Below are 23,164 nucleotides of genomic sequence, written 5' to 3'. Positions count from 1 at the left end.
GACAAAGTTTACGATGGAATCCCAAAGTTCAGTTCTTGCGGCAGTAAGGAAATGCGACTGGATGGTCGCATTAGACCTCCAGGATGCTTATTTTCATGTTTCAATTCACCCAAGTTGCAAATGTTACCTGAGCTTGGTTTACAGGAAGGAAGAATTCCAGTTTCGGGCCTTATGCTTTTGCCTCACTACCGCCCCTCTGGTCTTCATGAAGATCATGATGAATGTGGCAAGAATGCTCTACTCAAGAGGCATCAGAGCCTCCTTGTACTTGGACGATTTTCTACTAAGAGCCCCATCACGCAATCGCTGTCTGGAGGATTTGCGTCTGACAATGAATCTGTACAGAGGAGCTAGGACTTCTGATGAACGTAGAGAAGTCTCAATTGATCCCTTCATGATTTGTTGCAGCTTTGGGCTTCCTTGGGGCTGCAGGGTTCGCCCTCCAAGGAAGCCCTGTTTGACATGATCAAACTTGGTGCAGCTGTCAAACAATCACCAACTACAGTGGGGATAGATCCTCTGTCTGTTGTTGACGTTGTTGTGACGGAGACATCTCGTGGGTCTAGTCAAACCCCCGTTCCTGTTGCTGAGGTAGCTGAAGGCTTAGATTCCCCCTCCGAACACCTTTCGAGGGAGGATCTAAGTCCCATGGTCTCTCCTGCTGGTGATTCTCCCCCACGGGGGAGTTCACTTACAGAGACTCCTCTGCGGAGGCCCTATGATGGTCAGCCTGCTGACCCCACGGCCCCTCGTGGGCGTATAAGGCGGAACGCTCATCCTCCCCTTTGCCGTAGAGGCCTTCCTTCCTCTCATAAGGGAGTTAGGAGGCACCTCTTCGGCTCCTCGTCACCACAGTCCTCTGCGGAGGAGACGACTCGCCGTTCGCCGATCCTGTCAGCTACCACCTTAGACCTCTCCGGGGATCGTTCGTGATCCCCTTCGGATGATGGTCGTCGTTCGGGACCCTGTGACCAGTCTCCCTCCAGACCTGCTGACCTGCCGTCACCTTTCGACGATGCAAATGTGCGTTACGCGCCACCTGATCCTGCCACTGCGCAGGCACCGGGCCCTTCGGGGCTTAAGGGCCTTGAGTGCAAATCTGCGCCTCTTGCCCTCAAGCGCCAGGTTCTTCCTGCGCGCCCTCCTGCTGCTTCTGCCGCTGTTCCAGTCTTAGCGCCACAGCGCTCACCTGCGCGCGTGCGCCCCCCTCTTCCTGTTACGCGCCAGGGTTCCCCTGCGCGCCCACATCCTTCTGCTGCCCGGCGCCCGCCAGCAGTTTGTGGTCCAGCGCGCCAGCGCCCCCTGCGCACATGCGCCCACCTGCACCCCAGCGTTCCCCGGTTCCTGCCTCGTCGCGCGCAGTCCAAGAGGCTCCTTCGTTAGCGCACTGGCGCTCACAGGTACCTCTGGACTCACAGCCGTCTGGAGTTAGGCGCGAAGCGTGCCCACCGCGCGCAATTCCAGTTACAGCACACACGCGCTCGCCAACGCGCACGGGCGCTCACAGGCACCTCAGGACTCTCCTTCCAGACCGCGCGACCCTGCACGCGTTCCAGCCGCGCGACCCTGCACGCGTTCCAGCCGCGCGACCCTGCACGCGTTCCAGCCGCGCGACCCTGCACGCGTTCCAGCCGCGCGACCCTGCACGCGTTCCAGCCGCGCGACCCTGCACGCGTTCCTGCCGCGCGACCCTGCACGCGTTCCAGCCGCGTGCGACGCTCCGGTTGCGCGCCCAGTTCCAGTTCTCAAAGCGCCCCATGCAACCCTCCAGCGCACACCTGTGCGCCCTAATCCCACCGCGTGCCCTCTGGCAGGATGCTTTCCAACAACGGTGGGACAACGTCGATGTGTACGCCTTTCCCCCGTTCTGTCTGATGAGGAGGGTGCTTAACAAGACCAGAATATCGGTCAATCTTTCGATGACCCTGATAGCTCCGCTATGGCATCACGCAGAATGGTTCCCGGACCTTCTGCAACTCCTCACAGAGGTTCCGAGAGAACTCCCTCCACGTCACGAGCTACTCAAACAACCACACGCCAACATCTTCCACAAAGCCGTAGCTTCGCTTCGACTTCACGCCTGGAGACTATCCAGCATCTCCTCATGGAGAGAGGATTTTCGCAACAAGTTGCGAACAGGATGTCTGGTCACCTGCGCAAGTCATCCGCAGGGGTCTACCAGGCGAAGTGGCGAGTCTTCTGTGGTTGGTGTCGTTGAAAGGGTATCTCTCCCCTCGATGCCACTATTCCAGCAATAGCGGAGTTGCTCGTGTATTTGCGGGAGGAAATGCGCCTTTCAGTCTCGGCAGTGAAAGGCTATCGCTCAGCCTTAAATCTTGCCTTCAGGCTTAAAGGAATGGACATTTCTTTCTCACTGGAACTTTCCTTTCTCATACGGAGTTATGAACTTACCTGCCCTCAGTCGGAAGTGAGACCTCCTCCATGGAGCGTGGTTCGAGTTCTCAGGTCTCTGAAGAGACCTCCCTACGAACCATTACGCCAGGCTTCAGATCGCCACCTTACCTGGAAGACGGTTTTCCTGCTAGCATTGGCCTCAGCCAAGCGAGTCAGTGAGCTACATGGTCTCTCTTACGACATCGCCCATTCAAGGGGATGGGGGGAGGTAACGTTCAGCTTCGTCCCTGAGTTTGTTGCCAAGACTCAGAATCTCGGGATATCTGATCTTAGATTCGACTCCTTCCAGATAACAAGTCACCTCTCGGTAACTGATGATCCAGATCATCTGTTACTGTGTCCAGTGAGGAGTTTGATGCTCTACATCTAGGGAACTGCCGCAGCTCTCCCCCGGCTGCCTTCGCTTTTAGTCAGCACCAGGAGAAACAAAGGGAGGATTACCAAAAACACCATCTCTGCATGGATTTGCAGTCATCGATTACGCTCTGAATCCAGATCCTCCTCCAACACGTCGACTCAGAGCTCACAATGTCGGGTATAGCTACGTCCCTGGCCTTCAAAAGAAATTTCGGTGACGCAGGTTCTAAAAGCAAGGGTGTGGAAATGCCAGATGACTTTCACAACCTATTACCATTACCTGCAAGACGTGACCCACAGGAGACTCGATACGTTATCTATTGGTCCTGTGGTGGCTGCACAACAGCTTGTATAATACCTCGAGCTCCTTATTGGACAAGTAGCAGAAGGTTGAGGGCGCTGTTACCCGGTTTTAGTCTGCGTGAATGAAAAGGAATGACTGGCTCTCTTCTTTTCTTCATCCTCCCCTCTCTTGGGTAAAGCAGCATCCCGGGTTACCTGCCCAAGCTTGCCTCAACCACTTCAGGTAAACCATAGCTCCCTTGTGTAACTACAATTTTGTCAATACTGTTACGTCCCCATACCCTAGCAAGGTGGTATTGGGGAAGTCTTGGTTAACTCGGTTATTTCCTACAGACTCGAAATAACTTTTACCTTGACAGTCACACTGCTAATTTCTCGACACATGGCTTGCGTAGGCCACAGGTCTTGCGTAGCAAGGTGTAGGGAGGTGTTAGGGTCGCCTTATTTTTGGTACTAACCTACTTATAAAAAGGAGACCTTGGGTAAAGCCAAAAAGCCAGATTGGCAGGGACATCTACCCTCCTATTGGGTGATTCACCCCTATGAATAGCTTAGGTTTGTATTCCAGTTATGGAACAAATGACAAATTTGGAAATGATTTGTATTTTTCCTAACGATACAAATCTTTAGTTATATATACAAACTTACATGTCAACCCTGTCCCCTTTGAAGTCCTACCTCTAAGCAAAGTACAGTCACAGGTGAGTGAGTGAGAGGGGTAGGTAGCTATCCCCCTACCCTGCGCTAACTAGCGGGATGTATAGTTAACTCTCGCTAAATTTTAATGTCTCGTCCTTTCAGCTTCGCTAAAAGTATACCCCTATAAATAGCTAAAGGTTTGTATTGTTGGGAAAAATACAAATTATATCCAAATTTTTCATATTGGTATGCTAAATAAAACAGCTGTAATATTGTCATTCCAATAATAAAAAAAAATAACAAAAAGGGTTAGAAAATAAAATGCTGTGCCCTTTATTCTGTTTGAACAAGTATCTTACGACAGAAGCACCACCTATCAGGTTTATTTTTCTGAATTGCCGGGTGGAAGAAGGCTTCTGTGCTCCGTGATAAGATGACAAAAGGCGCAAAGCAGGAATTTTTTTTATTAAAACTGGTAACTTTGTTAATAGAGGTTTCTGCCAGTAGTATATGGGTTTGTTCCGGCCCCATATACCATTTTGCTCTTTGTAGTGCACAAGGGCACCAACCACCTGCTGAGATTCTACTGCTAGAAAGTCATTGAGTCCTTTGACTGGTCAGACAGTACTACACTGGATCCTTTTCTCTGGTTACGGCTAATTTTCCCTTTGCCTATACATACACTGAATAGTCTGGCCTATTCTTTACATATTCTCCTCTGTCCTCATACAACTAACAACGCTGAGATTACAAAACAGCTCTTCTTTGCTCAGGGGGTTAATTACTGCACTGTAATTGATCAACAGCTACTTTCCTCTTGGTAAGGGTAGAGGAGACACTTTAGCTATGGTAAGCAGCTCTTCTAGGAGAAGGACACTCCAAAATTAAACCATTGTTCTCTAGTCTGTGGCAGTGCCATAGCCTCTGCACCATGTTCTTCCACTGTCTTGGGGTAGAGTTCTCTTGCTTGAGGGTACACTCAGACACACTATGTTATTTCTCTTCCTGTTGCTTTTTTAAGTTTTAATAGTTTATATATGAAAGAATTATTCTAATGTTACTGTTCTTAAGATTTTTTATTTTGATCGTTAATTACTTCTATTGTAGATTATCTATTTCCTTATTTCCTTTCCTCACTAGCTTATTTTCCCTGTTGGAGCCCTTGGGCTTATAGCATCTTGCATTTCCTCAAAGTTGAAAAAACATCAGCATCTTAGTCTGTCTGACTTCTCGATCGATCTCCTTCTAGGAATGGTCGAGCAATAGTGGTAGCTCTTCGACCATTGGACAACCTTGCGGTTCTGAGGAGACTATTGCTTCCCCTAGCAAAGCGACGCTGGCCTCGGCTGTATGGGAGTGTCTCTCTGCTGACGCTGTGCGACAGCTATGGGATTCCTTTGGGCTTTCAGGTACCCCATGTAAGGTGGAGGTCACGTACTACCTGTAGCTACACTACCCTTCATTCGTTCTCCCTTGGCAGACGAATGTAAGCAGTTGGAAATGAGTACCTGTTGGGATCTGCTCATGGCATACCTAGAAACTGGGTTTGGCTACGTTTCTCAGCTCACAACTTACGATGCCTGCCCCCATCCTGACCCTGCTCAGCATGTTGAGGGTGAGCAGAGTTTGTTACACAGAACTCCTCCACGTGGTGATGAACGAGGTGCCCCTCTCCCAATTTGTTGGGCCCCTTAGGCTTCCAAAAACAAGTGCTAAATTCATCTATGCCTCACTCTAGTTCTTCAGAGCATAGCTTTTCAGAGCTAGACGACGACAAGGTTAGGGGGCTGTTCGCAGCTTCAGCCCTTCGACGCCCTGTCCGTAGGACACTACCAAACATTCACCATTTTTTTAGGACAGTTCCTTTGGGAGCTGCGCCTTGGGTTTCAACCTCTCACGAGGGAGATCCTGCTGTTTTGTCTCATGCCAGCCCGTAGCAACAGCCCAGCCTTCTTCGTTTTTTCATGAGCAAATCCCTCCTCTTCTAGGAGAGAGTAAAGCTGCTCACCAACCTTCTGTTGGAGAGGTGACGAGCAAGAGAACTTTTCATCTTAGCACGCCTATCCACTAAGCACTAGCGTGGCGTGTGGGGGAACTATTCCGCCTGTCGAGAGTCTATGTGCGACCTTGGTTGCTCGCCACAGTCATCATAGCTAGTTTGCAAGACCTTACTCACCAATGTGTTTTGTTTTGGTATCGCATGTACAAAAGGTACGTGGTACCTCAACACCATCACACTACATGCTGGCAGCAAGACAGCAAGCACAGGTGCTTGTACCTTACCTGGGAGCACCTACCAGGTGCTTGACAAGGCTGACTGCGCCAACATTTGCCTCACCATCATTTGATACAGCGATCGCTCTCACTAGGGACCACTACTTCGGTAGCGCAGTCTACAACATCTCTCTGCCCTACTTCGGTAGTTTGTTTGAGTGCGCTCACTCATGATCAGTAAGCTGACTGTTCCTGCTTTCCTAGGGAAACAGATACCTTAGGCGAACACAATAGACCAGCCAGTTGTGCTTGTCCCTTCCTTGGGACTCCACCCAAGCCTAGGGAGCACTCTCATGGCTCCCCAACGTACACCCTGCTACCGAAAAGATCATGGTATTTGACAGGTATGAAGATCTATCAACTAGGGTCCATGATGGGATGTGGTGTGGTGGTAGGTGTTCCGTAGACTTCAATCTGACTATCAACAGTCCATTACCAAAACAAGATCCCATTCTCTAAAGCAAGCACAAGAAGGTGGAGCTTTCATTTGTAGTCTCCAGTATGGACATAGATTCAGAAATTCCTATTGACATCCATTTCAATGGCGGCAGCAACCACGTTGAGACAGTTGTAACTATGATTGCTTACCTACTGCAAGCTGTAGAAAGTAGCAAAGCAGTCATACAAATTTCCAGCGATGACAGATGTCTTTATTTTTTTGGTCTTCTGGGTCTGTAAGATGCAACTGAAGACTTAAATCCAGATGGAACGTTAGAATACGGTGGTGCTGGGCATCAATGAAACCTTTCTGCAACTGGGAACAAAATGCTTGCAGTTCCTAGCAATGCGTGCTATCTGTGGATGTGACACTTTGTCCTGCCCATTCAACAAGGGTAAGACAAGAGGCTTGAATATACTGAAGGCAGGCAACATTCCTGTCTGTTTGAGGTGGTGGGTGAAGAAAATATCACATATTGAACTAATAGAAATAGGCTGGCCAGTTCTCTCCAGCCATTTATGATCAGCCAGAAGTGACCTCCATGAATTTGGGTCGATGCAATCTGTATACTAGAAAGAAAGAGAAGCTACTGTGTATAAGGGCATTATCACTACAAAAGCTTCTCTTGGTTCATATGAAGAGAGCTCATATGCAGGTTTTGATATAGAAGGCAGCCGATCAACAAGGTTCTACCAGTGTATACATCACCAGGTTTTGATGGGATATGAAGAACAATTCATCACCATTGTTTAACGCTGGTCCTGCAGCACCTAAAGATCTGATAGATGTTATCAGTTGTGGTCGCAAAGCTGCAGGCGAAGCCTGTAGTACCGATCCTTGCAGCTCTAAAGGATACCATCTAATGTGTGTGTGTGCACTGGACGAGGAGTGCTGAAATCTCTTCATGCCAAGGAAAGATGTAGATGTTAAGCTGGAAGAGCACGACAAAGATACCGATTCTGCAATAGACGAGATGTAAAGACATTTAGAGCATGTAATTTTCAAAGTTTATTATCTATTGTGGAAACAATCATTATAAAAACAATTTGTCTAAATATCATTATTCACTAGTGTTGTGAAACTTTCTATGTGGATTTCTTACATAAAATGTGATAATTTTTGTATGCAACTATGCTTACAAGTAGATGTAGGATGATTACATTTATGCACCAGTCTTACTAGCATTAATTCGTATTTTGAGTTTGTTTTGATATTGTTACAGGTACATGCTGTTTTTTTCTTTTCTTTTTTTTTTTTGCAATTTATTCCCGTTTCTTGATATTCTGGTTTTGAAATATATACACCGAGTGGTGATTTTCTTTATTTTACCAAGATAGATTTCAAATGTTAGTCATTCGTGTTCTATTTGCTATTGTTTGATCCATATTTTACAATAAGTTGAACTATAGCACTGAAATGGTAATTCATCTGGGCTTGCAAGTGCCGTGTGAGTCATGAGAGTTGGCTCAATTGCACAACGACATCATCCACTGGCTTAAAGATATTGAAATGAATATGGTTTTTGAAAATAGTGGAACTAAATTGTCTGCATACACAGTCATACATATTGAGAGGAGAGCAAATTTGGTTTGTTTATTTGATTATGTAACCATGAGTACATTTGTGTAGACACATTTTCCATGGTAGGCCTATTACTATGCACAGCCTCCAAGATATTGAAAAAAATAAATAGGGTTTTTTTTCGGTAATGGTGTACCTCATTTTGCATATACATACATATATATCAATATGACAGTTTTTGTGAGTTTATTGTGACCACTGACCATGAAAACATTGGTATAGACACCATTTTTGAGGGGATGTTATGATCAGTTTTCAATATATTTGAGAAATTATTGTTTTGCGCAACAGCAGCACTAATTTGCATTTGTTCCGTAACCGAAATACAAACCACGCTATTTACATAGGGTTTACTTTCGGCGTAGCTGAAATGACGAGCCATTAGATTTTAACGAGAGTTTAACTACCCCTGCGCTAGTTAGCAAGGGGGTAGGGGAGGGGTAGCTAGCTACCCCTCCCCCCCACACAACGGTGAGCTGCCTCACTTCACTTTTGGCTCGGACGATGTACAGACGTGTCTGTCTCGTTCTCGCATTGTTGACAGCCTTAATCTGTTTTTCTTTTTCTTACAGTTGTGTGTTTGAAGTTGGCCTCTACCTTTTCTTCCCATTATGCGGAAGTGCCCTGGACTCCCCGACCGCCCCTGTGGAACATTCATGTCGGCGGTCGATACAGACCCTCACACCCTTTGCCCGCAGTGTCGAGGTCAACGGTGTGAAAGTGATAATGTTTGTATGGAATGTAGGGAGTGGCCTACCTCCCAGTGGGAGAGGTTTGCCTGGCGGCGTAAGAAAAGTTCTAAGCGAGACCGTTTTCACTCAGGGGCTGCCTTGAGGAAGGAAGGCTCCAAGGACTCTTCTTCCGTTGCCCGAACCTCCTCCGAAGCTCCCACTCGTTCGGTCTCTCGCGAGAGGCCGCCGAGTGGTAGCGTAGGTCCTTCTTTTGTTTCCCAATCTCGGGGTTTGGGAGAGGGTGTTGCCTCCCATAGCGAGGCAGCTCCCCCTCCTCCTCCGGGGGAGGACATTGTTGATTTTGTTGATTTTGATGACCAAACTGTGTCTAACAATGATCTTTTCCAGTTTTGGGCTTCCTTTGGGGTTAAGGGCTCGCCCTCCAAGGAAGCCCTTTTTGATCTGATCCAGTTGGGGGAAGCTGTCCAACAGTCGCCGGTAATACCAGAGGTAGACCCTCTGGCTATTGTCGACGTTGTTGTGGCAGAGGCGTCCGACGGGTCGGGTCAAACCCCGACTGCTGCTGTTGCGGATGTTGCTGAAGGCTCAGGTTCCCCCTCCGAACATCCTTCGAGGGGAAAGCTGGGTCCAACGGTCTCTCCTGTGGGTGTTCCTCCCCCTCGGGGGAGTGCACTGACAGAGACTCCTCTTCGGAGGACTGACGATGGTGATACCCTGTCTCGATGTCGTCTTCGCCGTAAGGCTCGCCCTCCTCTTCACCGCCAAGGCCTTCCTTCTCCTTACAAGGGAGTTAAGAGGCGCCTTCTCTTCGGGTCTTCATCTTCGTCGTCCCCTGCAAAGGATTCTTCTCGTCCGGAGCAGACCGTGGCTGTGACATCACTGGACCTCTCCGCAGATCTCCTGCGCCTGCCAGATCCTCCTTGATTATTCAAGCACCGGTCCCTTCGGGGCAGAAGGGCTTATCCCACAATGTGGGTAAGTCCCTTCCGCGTCAGGTTACACCTGTGCGGCCTACAATAGCGCGCAAGCGCCAGCGCTCTCCTGATTGCCAGCGCCCTCCTGCTCGCCAGCGCTCTCCTGTTGAAGAGTCACCTGACTCTTCTCGCCAGCACTCTCCTGATCGCCAGCGCTCTCCTGCTCGCCAGTGCTCTCCTGATCGCCAGCGCTCTCCTGCTCGCCAGCGCTCTCCTGCGCGCAAGCGCTCTCCTGCGGTTGAATCAACAGACTCTTCTCGCCAGCCCTCTCTTGATCGCCAGCGCTCTCCAGATCGCCAGCGTTCACCTGCTCGCCAGCATTCTCCTGGGCGCCAGCGCTCTTCTGTCCCTGCTGCGCGCACTGCGCGTACTGCGCGTCAACAGTCTCCTGAGCGCCGTCAACCTCCTGCTCGTCAGCGCACTACTGCGCGCCCAGTTCCTGATGCACGCCATGCGCACCAACATTCGCCCACGCGCCCATGACCTTCGGATCTGGGCGCAGGCAAGGACATTGATCCTTTGCCTCGCCAGCGTTCCCCTGCACGTCGACCACCACCTGCGCACCACCCTGCGTTTTCTCCTGTGCGCACTTCTAAAGTGCATGCGCTCCCGCGCGCCCACGAGTTGACTCCTGAGCCCGCCCCACCAACGCGCTTACACTCGCCTATGCTCCACCGATCGCCTACGCGCCATCGCTCTCCTGATCACCAGCGATCGCCCGGGCACTCGCGCGCACTCTGCCTGTGCATCCACGCACACCTTCGCCTGTGTGCCCACGCGCCCCCTCGCCAGCGCGTCCACGCTCCCACTTGCCCGCGCGCCAACTTGCCCGCGCCCGCGTGCCCGCACCCTCATCTCCGCGGGCCAACAGTCCCCCGCGCGTGACCCAGCGGTTTTGCCATCGCGCGAGCGTCAGCGCGACCCCCAACGCGATTCCCGCTGGGTTTCACAGCGCGCCCAACCTTGCGAGTTGCCGGGGCCACGTGCTTCTAGATCATCCTCGCGATCGCCATCTTGTAAGCGCCGAGCACGCGTCCAGGAGCAGGAAGATTCATCGGAGAGGTCCAGGCAACATTCTTCTTCCCTTTCTTCATTTCAGGCAGGCCCAGTAGTATCCACTCCTAAGGATCAGCTGATCCCCTTCCCTCCAGCAGGAATCGCTGACACTGCGTCAGTCAGCCGCCAGCCTTGGTTTGGTTCCCTGATGAAAGTGGTCGTGCAGGCTATGAAGACAGCCCTTGCTGATCTAGGACTAAAACCAAAGGCTCCCTCACCCCCGCTGAAGAGAAGGAGAGGAGTGGATTTTGCGGTAACTTCTCCCAGGGTTAAGCTGGCTCTCAAGAGGTCCGTCGTGAAGGCCCCTTCCCCTTTGCAGGCGTTTTCTCCTTCTCCTGCGGATGAACCTTTCCCGTCCTCAGGAGAATACAGCGAGGTGAGGCACTCTCCCACGGCACCAATGGGAGGAACCCCACCTCAAGGAAGAGAAACGTCTCGCGTAGGAGGGACCTTCCAGGCCTCTTTGCTAGATTCCTGTATCCCTCCCAGGAGGGAGCCCAAGGACTCAAAGACGATACCCAAGTCATCTTCGAGGTTTCGTCCAGAGCCAACCATTCCCCGGGAGAACGTCCGCGTGTCCCCCAAGAAGAGCCAATGGGGACAGGAGACTTAGCCGCCAGTCCACAAGGAGGAGAGCAGCACGAGTCAGAGCATGCCTTCTGGCAGGTCCTTAATCTAATGAGGCAACTCTATAGTTTTAAGGACCCCGAGACCGCCCCCCGCGAAGGCAAGGATACGGTCCTGGACCAAGTTTATGGTATTCAGAAGTCCCCCAAGGCCAGTGCAGCCCTGCCATGGTCCCAGGGGGTGAAGAGTGCCAGGGACAAGGTCGAGGGCCAGCTTTCCGAGCTCGCCTCCTCCAGCCGTGCTTCTGCCGGGAACAAGCTCCTCCCACCTCCTCGCGTTCAGCAGAGGAGGTACTTCGAGATCATGGAGGAGTCTTGTTTAGCTCTTCCCCTCCACCACTCTGTGGAAGAGCTCACCAGGGGTCTCTCTCTAGAGAAACTCAATGCCTGGCAGGTGACATTCTCAGCGTCGGAGATCCTAAGCCAAGAGAAAGTCGCTAAGTGTGCCATGCAGGCCACTTCGTGGCTGGATGTCTGGCTGCGGTCTCTGGGCATCCTATTGCGCTCTGAGGACTTGTCCAAGGAGAGCAATAGGAAGGCCCTGGAGACCTTCCTCCTCTCGGGCACGCGCTCCATCGAGTTCTTGGCTCACCAGGTCACTAACCTGTGGGCTAACTCGATTCTAAAGCGACGTGATGCGGTGACTGAGAGGTTCCACCTGAAGGTCCCCGCTGTGGATGTCAGCAAGCTCAGACATTCCTCCATCCTTGGAGGAAACCTGTTTGAGCCCAAGGATATAGAACGGACAGCTGAGAGGTGAAGGAAGACGATTCATGATTCGCTCCTCCAGAAGGCCCTTACATCTCTGCCCTACAAACCTCCAGCTCCTCAACAGCAACAGCAGCCTTGCAAGACACCGAAGCAGGCTCCGGCAGCTAAGACCAAGGTGTCTAAACAGCAGCCCTTTTCTGTCAAAGACAAGAAGGGCGGAAAGTCCTCCAGGGGAGGCAGAAATCCTAGAAGGAGTGGCCGAGGCTTCAAACGCTAGGATGGCAATCCCCCTGCGTGTCCACCTGTAGGGGGATGCCTGCAAAGTTGCATGCACAGGTGACAGCAACACGGGGCCGATTCCTGGACGGTCTCTGTGATCGGTCAGCGTCCCGTTCATAACATCTCAACCTCCCCTGACAGCAAATCCAGTGTCGTTGAGCTCCTATGCCATGGGATCGGCAAAGTAGCTAGCCCTTCGGGCAGAAGTTGAGACCATGCTCAAGAAGGATGCTCTCCAGGAGGTCGTAGATGGCTCCCCAGGCTTCTTCAGTCGACTCTTTCTTGTAAAGAAGGTGTCTGGAGGCTGGAGACCCGTCATCGACCTCTCAGCCCTGAACAAGTTTGTCAAACAAACCCGGTTCAGCATGGAGACAGCAGACACGGTCAGACTTGCAGTGAGACCGCAAGACTTCATGTGCACACTGGATCTGAAGGACGCGTACTTCCAGTTCCCAATCCATCCGTCTTCCAGGAAGTACCTAAGATTCAGCCTAGACAACAAGATCTACCAGTTCAAGGTGCTGTGTTTTGATCCCTCCACAGCACCTCAGGTGTTCACCAGTGTTTTCACACTGATATCTTCGTGGGCGCACAGGAACGGCATCTATCTCCTCCGTTATCTGGACGACTGGCTGATCCTGGCAGACTCTTAGTCGACCCTTCTTCGACACCAAGACAGGCTTCTGGGAATTTGCCAAGATCTAGGGATCATGGTAAATCTCGAGAAGTCCTCTCTGCTCCCAACACAACGACTGGTATATCTAGGCATGATATTAGACACCAATCTCCACAAAGCCTTTCCATCAGACGACAGGATAGCAAGGCTGAGGAGGGTTGCAGAGCCTTTCCTCAGTCGAGAAGACCTTCCAGCCCAATCTTGGTTAAGTCTCTTAGGTCACCTAGCCTCCTTGGCCCGTCTAGTTCCCAACGGCCGCCTGAGGATGAGATCTCTGCAGTGGCGGCTCAAGTCCCGGTGGGATCAAGGCATTGATTCCCCAGACTCTCTGGTCTCGATAGGACCTGCGGAACGGACGGACTTGCGGTGGTGGCTGATCGACGACGACAACCTTCGGAAGGGAGTGGATCTTTCGTCCTTCCCCCGGATTTGATGCTGTTTTCAGACGCATCAAAAGAAGGGGGGGGGGGGGGGGCACGTTCTGAACCAGAGGGCCTCAGGCCTATGGTCAGAATCAGAAAAGTACTGCCACATCAACCTGCTAGAGATGAAGGTCGTATTTCTGGCCCTTCAACAGTTCCAACAGACCCGGGCGGGCCACTCCGTGGTGGTGATGAGCGACAACACCACTGTAGTGGCTTATATCAACAAGCAGGGAGGTACCTTTTCACGACAGCTATCCCATCTTGCAGTAGAGATACTGAGATGGACCGAAGTCCACTCGATACGTCTATCAGCTCTCTTCATTCCTGGCAAAAGGAATGTGCTCGCCGACAGTCTGAGCAGAGCTTCGCAGATAGTGAGTACCGAATGGTCTTTGGATCCTCAAGTAGCCAACAAAGTCCTGACTTTGTGGGGTCCCCGACAGTGGACCTGTTCGCGACAGCCTTGAATTTCAAGCTGCCGCTGTACTGCTCCCCAGTCCCGGACCCCAAGGCACTGTGGCAAGATGCCTTCCAACAACGGTGGGACAACATCGACGTCTACGCCTTCCCACCGTTCTGTCTGATGAGAAGGGTGCTCAACAAGACCAGACTATCGGTCAACCTGTCAATGACCTTAATAGCTCCGCTATGGCATCATGCAGAATGGTTCCCGGACCTTCTGCAGCTCCTGACGGAACTCCCGAGAGAGCTTCCCCCACGACACGAGCTACTCAGACAACCACATTGCAACATCATCCACAAAGCCGTAGCATCGCTTCGTCTTCGTGCCTGGAGACTATCCAGCGTCTCCTCACTGAGAGAGGCTTTTCGCAACAAGTTGCGGAAAGGATGTCTCGACACCTGCGAAAGTCTTCCGTAGGAGTCTACCAGGCGAAGTGGAGAGTCTTCTGTGGTTGGTGTCGTGGGAGGGGTATCTCTCCCCTCGATGCCACTATTCCAGCAATAGCGGAGTTTCTCGTGTATTTGCGAGAGGAAATGCGCCTTTCAGTCTCGGCGGTGAAAGCATATCGCTCAGCCTTAAGCCTGGCCTTTAGGCTGAAAGGAATAGACATTTCCTCCTCGCTAGAACTTTCCTTACTCATACGTAGCTACGAGCTTACCTGCCCTCAGTCGGAAGTGAGATCTCCATGGAACGTGGTTCGGGTCCTCAGGGCTCTGAAGAGACCCCCGTTCGAACCATTACGTCATGCCTCTGACCAACACCTGACTTGGAAGACTGTATTCCTGCTCACTCTGGCTTCGGCCAAGTGGGTCAGTGAACTTCATGGTCTCTCATATGACATCGCCCATTCAAGGGGATGGTGGGAGGTAACCTTCAGGGTCGTCCCTGAGTTTGTTGCCAAGACTCAGAACCCTGGAGTGCCGGACCCACGGTTCGACTCCCTCAGGGTTATGAGTCTCCGTTCCGTAACAGATGACCCAGATCATCTGCTACTTTGCCCAGTAAGAGGTCTGAGGCGTTATCTGAAGAGAACAGTTGCAGTCCGTCCCAGCGTACAAGCTCTGTTTGTGAGCACGGGAAGGAAGAAGAGGAGGGTCACCAAGAATACCATCTTAGCCTGGATTCGACGGACCATTCATCATGCCTTGAATCCAGACCCTCCTCCGTCACGTCGCCCTAGGGCACATGATGTCAGGGGCATCGCCATGTCCCTGGCCTTCAAGAGAAACTTCTCTGTGACGCAGGTGTTACAAGCTGGGGTCTGGAAGCGTCAAATGACCTTCACAGCTCACTACCTGCAGGACGTGACCTACAGGAGCCTTGATACTTTTTCTATCGGCCCAGTGGTGGCTGCACAACAGCTGGTCTAACCTCAGGCTCCTTAATGGACAAGTAGCAGAAGGTTGAGGGCACTGTTACCCGGTTTTAGTCTGCGTGAATGAAAGAGTATGTCTGGCCCTTACTTCTTTCTACATCCTCCCCTCTTTTGGGGAATGCAGCATCCTGGGTCTCTGCATAGCTGACCTCAAACCTCTGTAGGTAAACCATGCTTCCTTGTGTTCCTAGTATTAAGAATAATACTATCGCATCCCCCATACCCTAACGAGGTGGTATTGGGACGTCCTAGCCTAGAATTCCATCTGAAGGACTTCAGGTCAACTTCCTAGGACGAGTCACACTTCATTTCTTCACACACAACTTATGTAGGCCGCACGTTTCTTGCATAGCAAGAAACTTGCAAGGTGCAGGGACTCTTTTTCTCGAGTGTTGCTCACTCGGATTCTGAGTCCCCGGGTAAGCCAAAGCCAGTAAGGCTGGGGACTTTCCACCCTTCTTAAGGATAAGTCACCCTATGTAAATAGCGTGGTTTGTATTTCGGTTACGGAACAAATGACAAATTCGGAGATAATTTGTATTTCTCCTAACCATACAAACCTTAGCTATTTACACATATTTGCCCACCAGCCCTGTCCCCCAAGACCAGTCTTACCTCTAAGTGAAGTGAGGCAGCTCACCGGTGTGTGTGGGGGGGAGGGGTAGCTAGCTACCCCTCCCCTACCCCCGTGCTAATTAGCGCGGGGGTAGTTTAACCCTCGTTAAAATCTAATGGCTCGTCATTTCAGCTACGCTGAAAGTAAACCCTATGTAAATAGCTAAGGTTTGTATGGTTAGGAAAAATACAAATTATCTCCGAATTTGTCATGTTTGCAAAATTACCCAATGTTGTCAAGAGGACAAGCCAGTTTTATTTCCTGATGGACCTTATAGGAATGTGATTTCCCCTCCCCCCCAAGAAAAAAAACGTATTTATGAGGATTCTTTGTGCTACTATTAGAGAGATGGCGCTGTCAAATGGGCTATATCTTTAGTTTTGAATATTAGTCACAGCCACATGGTAAGTTTTTAGATTTTGATTTTTGACTAGTTGAAACGATTTGGGAAGGTATATGCCTCCTCCTCTCTTCCCTATTTCTGCTTTTAATAATGAAACACTTTCGTTTCAGTTCTGCTTGGAACTATTATTTATGGTAGTTTATTAAGATTGAGATTGGCAAATATAATTAAAAAACAATCGAAATAGTTGCCTGGTCAGTCACGGGCGTCTCCTTTAGGTTCTCATCTCTGCAGAAATAAACTTTGACAGACGATGGTTGTTCATTATAATTTCATTGAGAATCTCTTTACCTTTTAAATACATTTGTAACCCATTTAGTAAGTACTGTAAGTTTCCTTTCTTGACATTAAATTGAGCTTAATGTATAGTATTAGGAACATATTATTTACAGCTGGAGGGCTTTGAGGCAGTATTCAAGGTTCTTTTTATGCATATGCACTGGTTGTATTATGAGATATTGAAAATGGCAATGGATTTAACCTAATGTGAAATCTTTTTTTTTTTCTTTTTTTTTTAGTAGGTTAGTAAATTTGATGAAAGTAGGTATATCTATTACCCTCTATCTGACCAGGCTTTTAAAGCTTAACTTAAGCCTAGCAATTGTCAGGGAAAAACATCATTTTAAAGAATAAATGAAACAAAATTAACTTGGGAAATATTTAGAATATTTCCCTTCCAGTTTGTCAGTGCAGTACTTGACAAAACTACTACTTGAAATTTTTTTTATGCAGTCACATAATTTTTTCCCCCTTTTCAGATCTGACAAGTAATGACATACCTTCACCTAATTTGTACTTTCTCCGTGGTGGTGGCCCTTTACTCTTCTTCCCTAATTGTAGTTGCCATTGGTGATGAAGGTAGCATTGATGGTGTGGACGTTCTTGCTAGTTGGACACAGGGTGAATCAGGACCTCCTTCAGCCTCTGCGTCTCCTGATGATGCTGAACTAGATGAAGTTTGCAAGTGCTTGAGCACTGACGGCTATTCTCAACCATGTGCAAACCTGGTGGTGAGATTTTTTTCTTTTTATATAACACAAAATTGATTTGTTCCGTAACTGAAATACAAACCACGCTATTTACATAGTGTTTACTTTCGGCGTAATGGAAATGACGAGCCATTAGATTTTAACGAGGGTTAAACTACCCCCGCGCTAGTTAGCACGGGGGTAGGGAAGGGGTAGCTAGCTACCCCTCCCCCCCACACAATGGTGAGCTGCCTCACTTCACTTTTGGCTCGGACGATGTACAGACGTATCTGTCTCGTCCTCGCATTTTTGACAGCCTTAATCTGTTTTTCTTTTTCTTACAGTTGTGTGTTTGAAGTTGGCCTCTACCTTTTCTTCCCATTATGCGGAAGTGCCCTGGACTCCCCGACCGCCCCTGTGGAACATTCATGTCGGCGGTCGATACAGACCCTCACACCCTTTGCCCGCAGTGTCGAGGTCAACGGTGTGAAAGTGATAATGTTTGTATGGAATGTAGGGAGGGGCCTACCTCCCAGTGGGAGAGGTTTGCCCGGCTGTGTAAGAAGAGTTCTAAGCGAGACCGTTCTCCCTCAGGGACTGCCTTGCGGAAGGAAGGCTCCAAGGACTCTTCTTCCGTTGCCCGAACCGCCTCCGAAGCTCCCACTCGTTCGGTCTCAAGCGAGAGGCCGCAGAGTGGTAGCGTAGGTATTTCTTTTGTTTCCCAATCTCGGGGTTCGGGAGAGGGTGTTGCCTCCCATAGCGAGGCAGCTCCCCCTCCTCCTCCGGGGGAGGACATAGTTGATTTTGATGACCAAACTGTATCTAACAATGATCTTTTCCAACTTTGGGCTTCCTTGGGGCTTAAGGGCTCGCCCTCCAAGGAAGCCCTGTTTGATCTGATCCAGTTGGGGGCAGCTGTCCAACAGTTGCCGGTAATACCAGAGGTAGACCCTCTGGCTATTGTCGACGTTTTTGTGGCAGAGGCGTCCGACGGGTCGGGTCAAACCCCGACTGCTGCTGTTGCGGATGTTGCTGAAGGCTCAGGTTCCCCCTCCAAACATCCTTCGAGGGGAAAGCTGGGTCCAACGGTCTCTCCTGCGGGTGTTCCTCCCCTTCGGGGGAGTGCACTAACAGAGACTCCTCTTCGGAGGACCGACGATGGTGATACCTTGCCTCGAGGTCGTCTTCGCCGTAAGGCTCGCCCTCCTCTTCGCAGCCGAGGCCTTCCTTCTCCTTACAAGCGAGGTAAGAGGCGCCTTCTCTTCGGGTCTTCATCTTCGTCGTCCCCTGCAAAGGATTCTTCTCGTCGGGAGCAGACCGTGGCTGTGACATCACTGGACCTCTCCGCAGATCGTTCGCGATCTCCTGCGCCTGCCAGATTCTCCTTGTTAATTCAAGCACTGGTCCCTTCGGGGCAGAAGGGCTTATCCCACAATGTGGGTAAGTCCCTTCCGTGCCAGGTTACACCTGTGCGCCCTTCAGTAGCGCGCAAGCGCCACCGCTCTTCTGATCGCCAGCGCCCTCCTGCCCGCCAGCGCTCACCTGCTCGCCAGCGCTCTCCTGCTCGCCAGCGCTCTCCTGCTCGCCAGCGCTCTCCTGCTCGCCAGCGGTCTCCTGCTTGCCAGCGCTCTCCTGCTGAAGAGTCACCTGACTCTTCTCGCCAGAGCTCTCCTGATCGCCAGCGCTCTCCTACTCGCCAGCATTCACCTGCTCGCCAGCGCTCTCCTGCGGATGAGTCAACAGACTCTTCTCGCCAGCGCTCTCCTGATCGCCAGCGCTCTCCTGCTCGTCAGCGCTCTCCTGATCTCCAGCGCTCTCCTGCTTGTCGGCGCTCTCCTGATCTCCAGCGCTCTCCTGCTCGCCAGTGCTCTCCTGCTCGCCAGCGCGCAAGCGCTCTTCAGTCCCTGCTGCGCGCACTGCGCGTCAACAGTCTCCTGAGCGCCATCAACCTCCTGCTCGTCAGCGCACTACTGCGCCCCCAGTTCCTGATGCGCGCCATATGCGCCAACGTTCGCCCACGACCTTCGGATCTGGGCGCATGCAAGGACATTGATCATTTGCCTCGCCAGCGTTCCTCTGCGCGTCGACCGCCGCCTGCGCACCACCGTGCGTTTTCTCCTGTGCGCACTTCTAAAGTGCATGTGCGCCCACGAATCGACTCCTGAGCCCGCCCACGAGCGTTCGCCCTCGAGCACATCAGCGCCCCCTGGCCCTGCGCCCCAGTTGGCAACTTCTCTCCGCGCTACTGCGCGCCATCCTACGCGTCAGCGATCTCCTACCTGCCAGCGTTCTCCTACGTGCCCGCGCGATCCTTCACCTGTGCGCGAACGCTCGCCAACGCGCTAACACGCCCACGTACCCACGTGCCCACGCGTCTGATCGCCATGGGTCACCAACTCGCCCACGCACTAACTCGCCTTTGCGCAGTCGGTCGCCTACTCACCCCATGCTTCATCGCTCGCCAACACGCCATCACTCGCCAACGCGCCAACGTGCCATCGCGCCATCGCTCGCCAACGCGCCATCGCTCGCCAACGCGCCACCGATCGCCTACGCGCCATCGCTCTCCTGATCGCCAGCGATCGCCCGGGCACTCGCGCACACCCTCACCTGTGCATCCACGCACACCTTCGTCTGCGCGCCCACGCTCCCCATCGCCAGCGCGTCCACTCGCCCACGCGCCAACTCTCCTGCGCCCTCATCTCCGCCCTCATCTCCGCGTGCCTGCGCGCCAACGGTTGCCCGCGTGCGACCTAGCACCCACGCGCGAGACAGCGGTTTTACCATCGCGCGGGCGCCAGCGCGACCCCCAACGCGATTCTCGCCGGGTTTCGCAGCGCGCCCAACCTTGCGAGTTGCCGGGGCCGCGTGCTTCCAGATCGTCCAAGCGATCGCCATCTCGTAAGCACCGAGCACGCGTCCAGGAGCAGGAAGATTCATCGGAGAGGTCCAGGCAACATTCTTCTTCCCTTTCTTCATTTCAGGCAGGCCCATTAGTATACACTCCTAAGGATCAGCTGATCCCCTTCCCTCCAGCGGGAATCGCTGACACTGCATCAGTCAGCCGCCAGCCTTGGTTTGGTTCCCTGATGAAAGTGGTCGTGCAGGCTATGAAGCCAGCCCTTGCCGATCTGGGACTAAAACCAAAGGCTCCCTCGCCCCCGCTGAAGAGAAGGAGAGGAGTGGATTTCGCGGTAATTTCTACCAGGGTTAAGCGGGCTCTCAAGAGGTCCGTCGGGAAGGCCCCTTCCCCTTTGCAGGCGTTTTCTCCTTTTCCTGCGGACGAACCTTTCCCGTCCTCAGGAGAATACAGCGAGGTGAGGCACTCTCCCACGGCACCAATGGGAGGAACCCCACCTCAAGGAAGAGAAACGTCTCGCGTAGGAGGGACCTTCCAGACCTCTTTGCTAGAGTCCTGTATCCCTCCTAGGAGGGAGCCCAAGGACTCAAAGACGATACCCAAGTCATCTTCGAGGTTTCGTCCAGAGCCAACCATTCCCCGGGAGAACATCCGCGTGTCCCCCAAGAAGAGCCAATGGGGACAGGAGACTTAGCCGCCAGTCCACAAGGAGGAGAGCAGCGCGAGTCAGAGCATGCCTTCTGGCAGGTTCTTAATCTAATGAGGAAACTCAATAGTTTAAGGACCCCGAGACCGCCCCCCGCAAAGGCAAGGATACGGTCCTGGACCAAGTTTATGGTATTCAGAAGCCCCCCAAGGCCAGTGCAGCCCTGCCATGGTCCCAGGGGGTGAAGAGTGCCAGGGACAAGGTCGAGGGCCAGCTTTCCGAGCTCGCCTCCTCCAGCCGTTCTTCTGCTGGGAACAAGCTCCTCCCACCTCCTCGCGTTCAGCAGAGGAGGTACTTTGAGATCATGGAGAAGTCTTGTTTAGCTCTTCCCCTCCACCACTCTGTGGAAGAGCTCACCAGGGGTCTCTCTCTAGAGAAACTCAATGCTTGGCAGGTGACATTCTCTGCGTCTGAGATCCTAAGCCAAGAGAAAGTTGCTAAGTGTGCCATGCAGGCCACTTCGTGGCTGGAGGTCTGGATAGGGTCTTTGGGCATCTTATTGCGCTCTGAGGACTTGTCCAAGGAGAGCAATAGGAAGGCCCTGGAGACCTTCCTCCTCTCGGGCACGCGCTCCATCGAGTTTTTGGCTCACCAGGTCACTAACCTGTGAGCTAACTCGATTCTAAAGCAACGTGATGCGGTGACTGAGAGGTTCCACCCGAAGGTCCCCTCTATGGATGTCAGCAAGCTCAGACATTCCTCCATCCTTGGAGGAAACCTGTTTGAGCCCAAGGATATAGAATGGACAGCTGAGAGGTGGAGGAAGACGAGTCATGATTCGCTCCTCCAGAAGGCCCTTACATCTCGGCCCTACAAACCTCCAGCTCCTCATCAGCAACAGCAGCCTCGCAGGACACCGAAGCAGGCTCCGGCAGCTAAGACTAAGGTGTCTAAACAGCAGCCCTTTTCTGTCAAAGACAAGAAGGGCGGAAAGTCCTCCATGGGAGGCAGAAATCCTAGAAGGAGCGGCCGAGGCCGCAAACGCTAGGATTGGCAATCCCCCTGCGTGTCCACCTGTAGGGGGATGCCTGAAAGTTGCGTGCACAGGTGGCAGCAACACAGGGCCGATTCCTGGACGGTCTCTGTGATTAGACAAGGATATCGCGTCCCGTTCATAACATCTCAACCTCCCCTGACAGCGAATCCAGTGTCGTTGAGCTCCTATGCCATGGGATTGGCAAAGGGGCTAGCCCTTCGGGCAGAAGTCGAGACCATGCTCAAGAAGGATGCTCTCCAGGAGGTCGTAGACGGCTCCCCAGGCTTCTTCAGTCGACTCTTTCTTGTAAAGAAGGCATCTGGAGGCTGGAGACCCGTCATCGACCTCTCAGCCCTGAACAAGTTTGTCAAGCAAACTTCATTCAGCATGGAGACAGCAGACACGGTCAGACTTGCAGTGAGACTGCAAGACTTCATGTGCACACTGGATCTGAAGGACGCGTACTTCCAGATCCCAATCCATCCGTCTTCCAGGAAGTACCTAACTAAGATTCAGCCTAGACAACAAGATCTACCAGTTCAAGGTGCTGTGTTTCGGTCTCTCCACAGCACCTCAGGTGTTCACCAGAGTGTTCACACTGATATCTTCGTGGGCGCACAGGAACGGCATCCGTCTCCTCCGTTATCTGGACGACTGGCTGATCCTGGCAGACTCGGAGTCGACCCTTCTTCGACACCGAGACAGGCTTCTGGGAATTTGCCAAGATCTAGCGATCATGGTAAGTCTCGAGAAGTCCTCTCTGCTCCCAACACAACGACTGGTATATCTAGGCATGATATTAGACACCAATCTCCACAAAGCCTTCCATCAGACGATAGGATAGCAAGGCTGAGGAGGGTTGCAGAGCCTTTCCTCAGTTGAGAAGACCTTCCAGCCCAATCTGCAGTGGCGGCTCAAGTCCCGGTGGGATCAAGGCATTGATGCCCCGGACTCTCTGGTCTCGATAGGACCTGCGGAACGGATGGATCTGCGGTGGTGGCTGACCGACGACAACCTTCGAAAGGGATTGGATCTTCTCGTCCTTCCCCCGGATTTGATGCTGTTTTCGGACGCATCAAAAGAAGGGTGGGGGGCCCACGTTCTGAAGCAGAGGGCCTCAGGCCTATGGTCAGAATCAGAAAAGTTCCTCCACATCAATCTGCTAGAGATGAAGGCCGTATTTCTGGCCCTTCAACAGTTCCAACAGACCCGGGCGGGCCACTCCGTGGTGGTGATGAGCGACAACACCACAGTAGTGGCTTATTTCAACAAGCAGGGAGGTACCTTTTCACGACAGCTATCCCATCTTGCAGTATAGATACTGAGATGGACCGAAGTCCACTCGATACG

At 51.9% G+C, this 23,164-nt stretch overlaps 1 protein-coding gene across 4 annotated transcripts in view; it reads left to right on the top strand.

Moving 5' to 3' along the window:
* LOC137619712 (uncharacterized) overlaps positions 1-23,164 on the top strand; it is a 98,891-nt gene that overhangs the window by 40,233 nt on the left and 35,494 nt on the right. For all 4 annotated transcript variants that reach the window (XM_068350000.1, XM_068350002.1, XM_068350001.1 and 1 more), the window contains exon 2: positions 17,063-17,314. In XM_068350000.1, coding sequence (XP_068206101.1) covers positions 17,075-17,314 — 240 coding nt within the window. In that variant the 5' untranslated portion in view covers positions 17,063-17,074. The remainder of the gene's footprint in view (positions 1-17,062; positions 17,315-23,164) is intronic.

This window comes from Palaemon carinicauda, chromosome 26 (assembly GCF_036898095.1).
Source record: "Palaemon carinicauda isolate YSFRI2023 chromosome 26, ASM3689809v2, whole genome shotgun sequence".
NCBI classification, from domain to species: Eukaryota; Metazoa; Arthropoda; class Malacostraca; order Decapoda; family Palaemonidae; genus Palaemon; species Palaemon carinicauda.
Note: the sequence above shows the minus strand (reverse complement) of the source record. Positions and strands in the feature narration are given on the sequence as shown.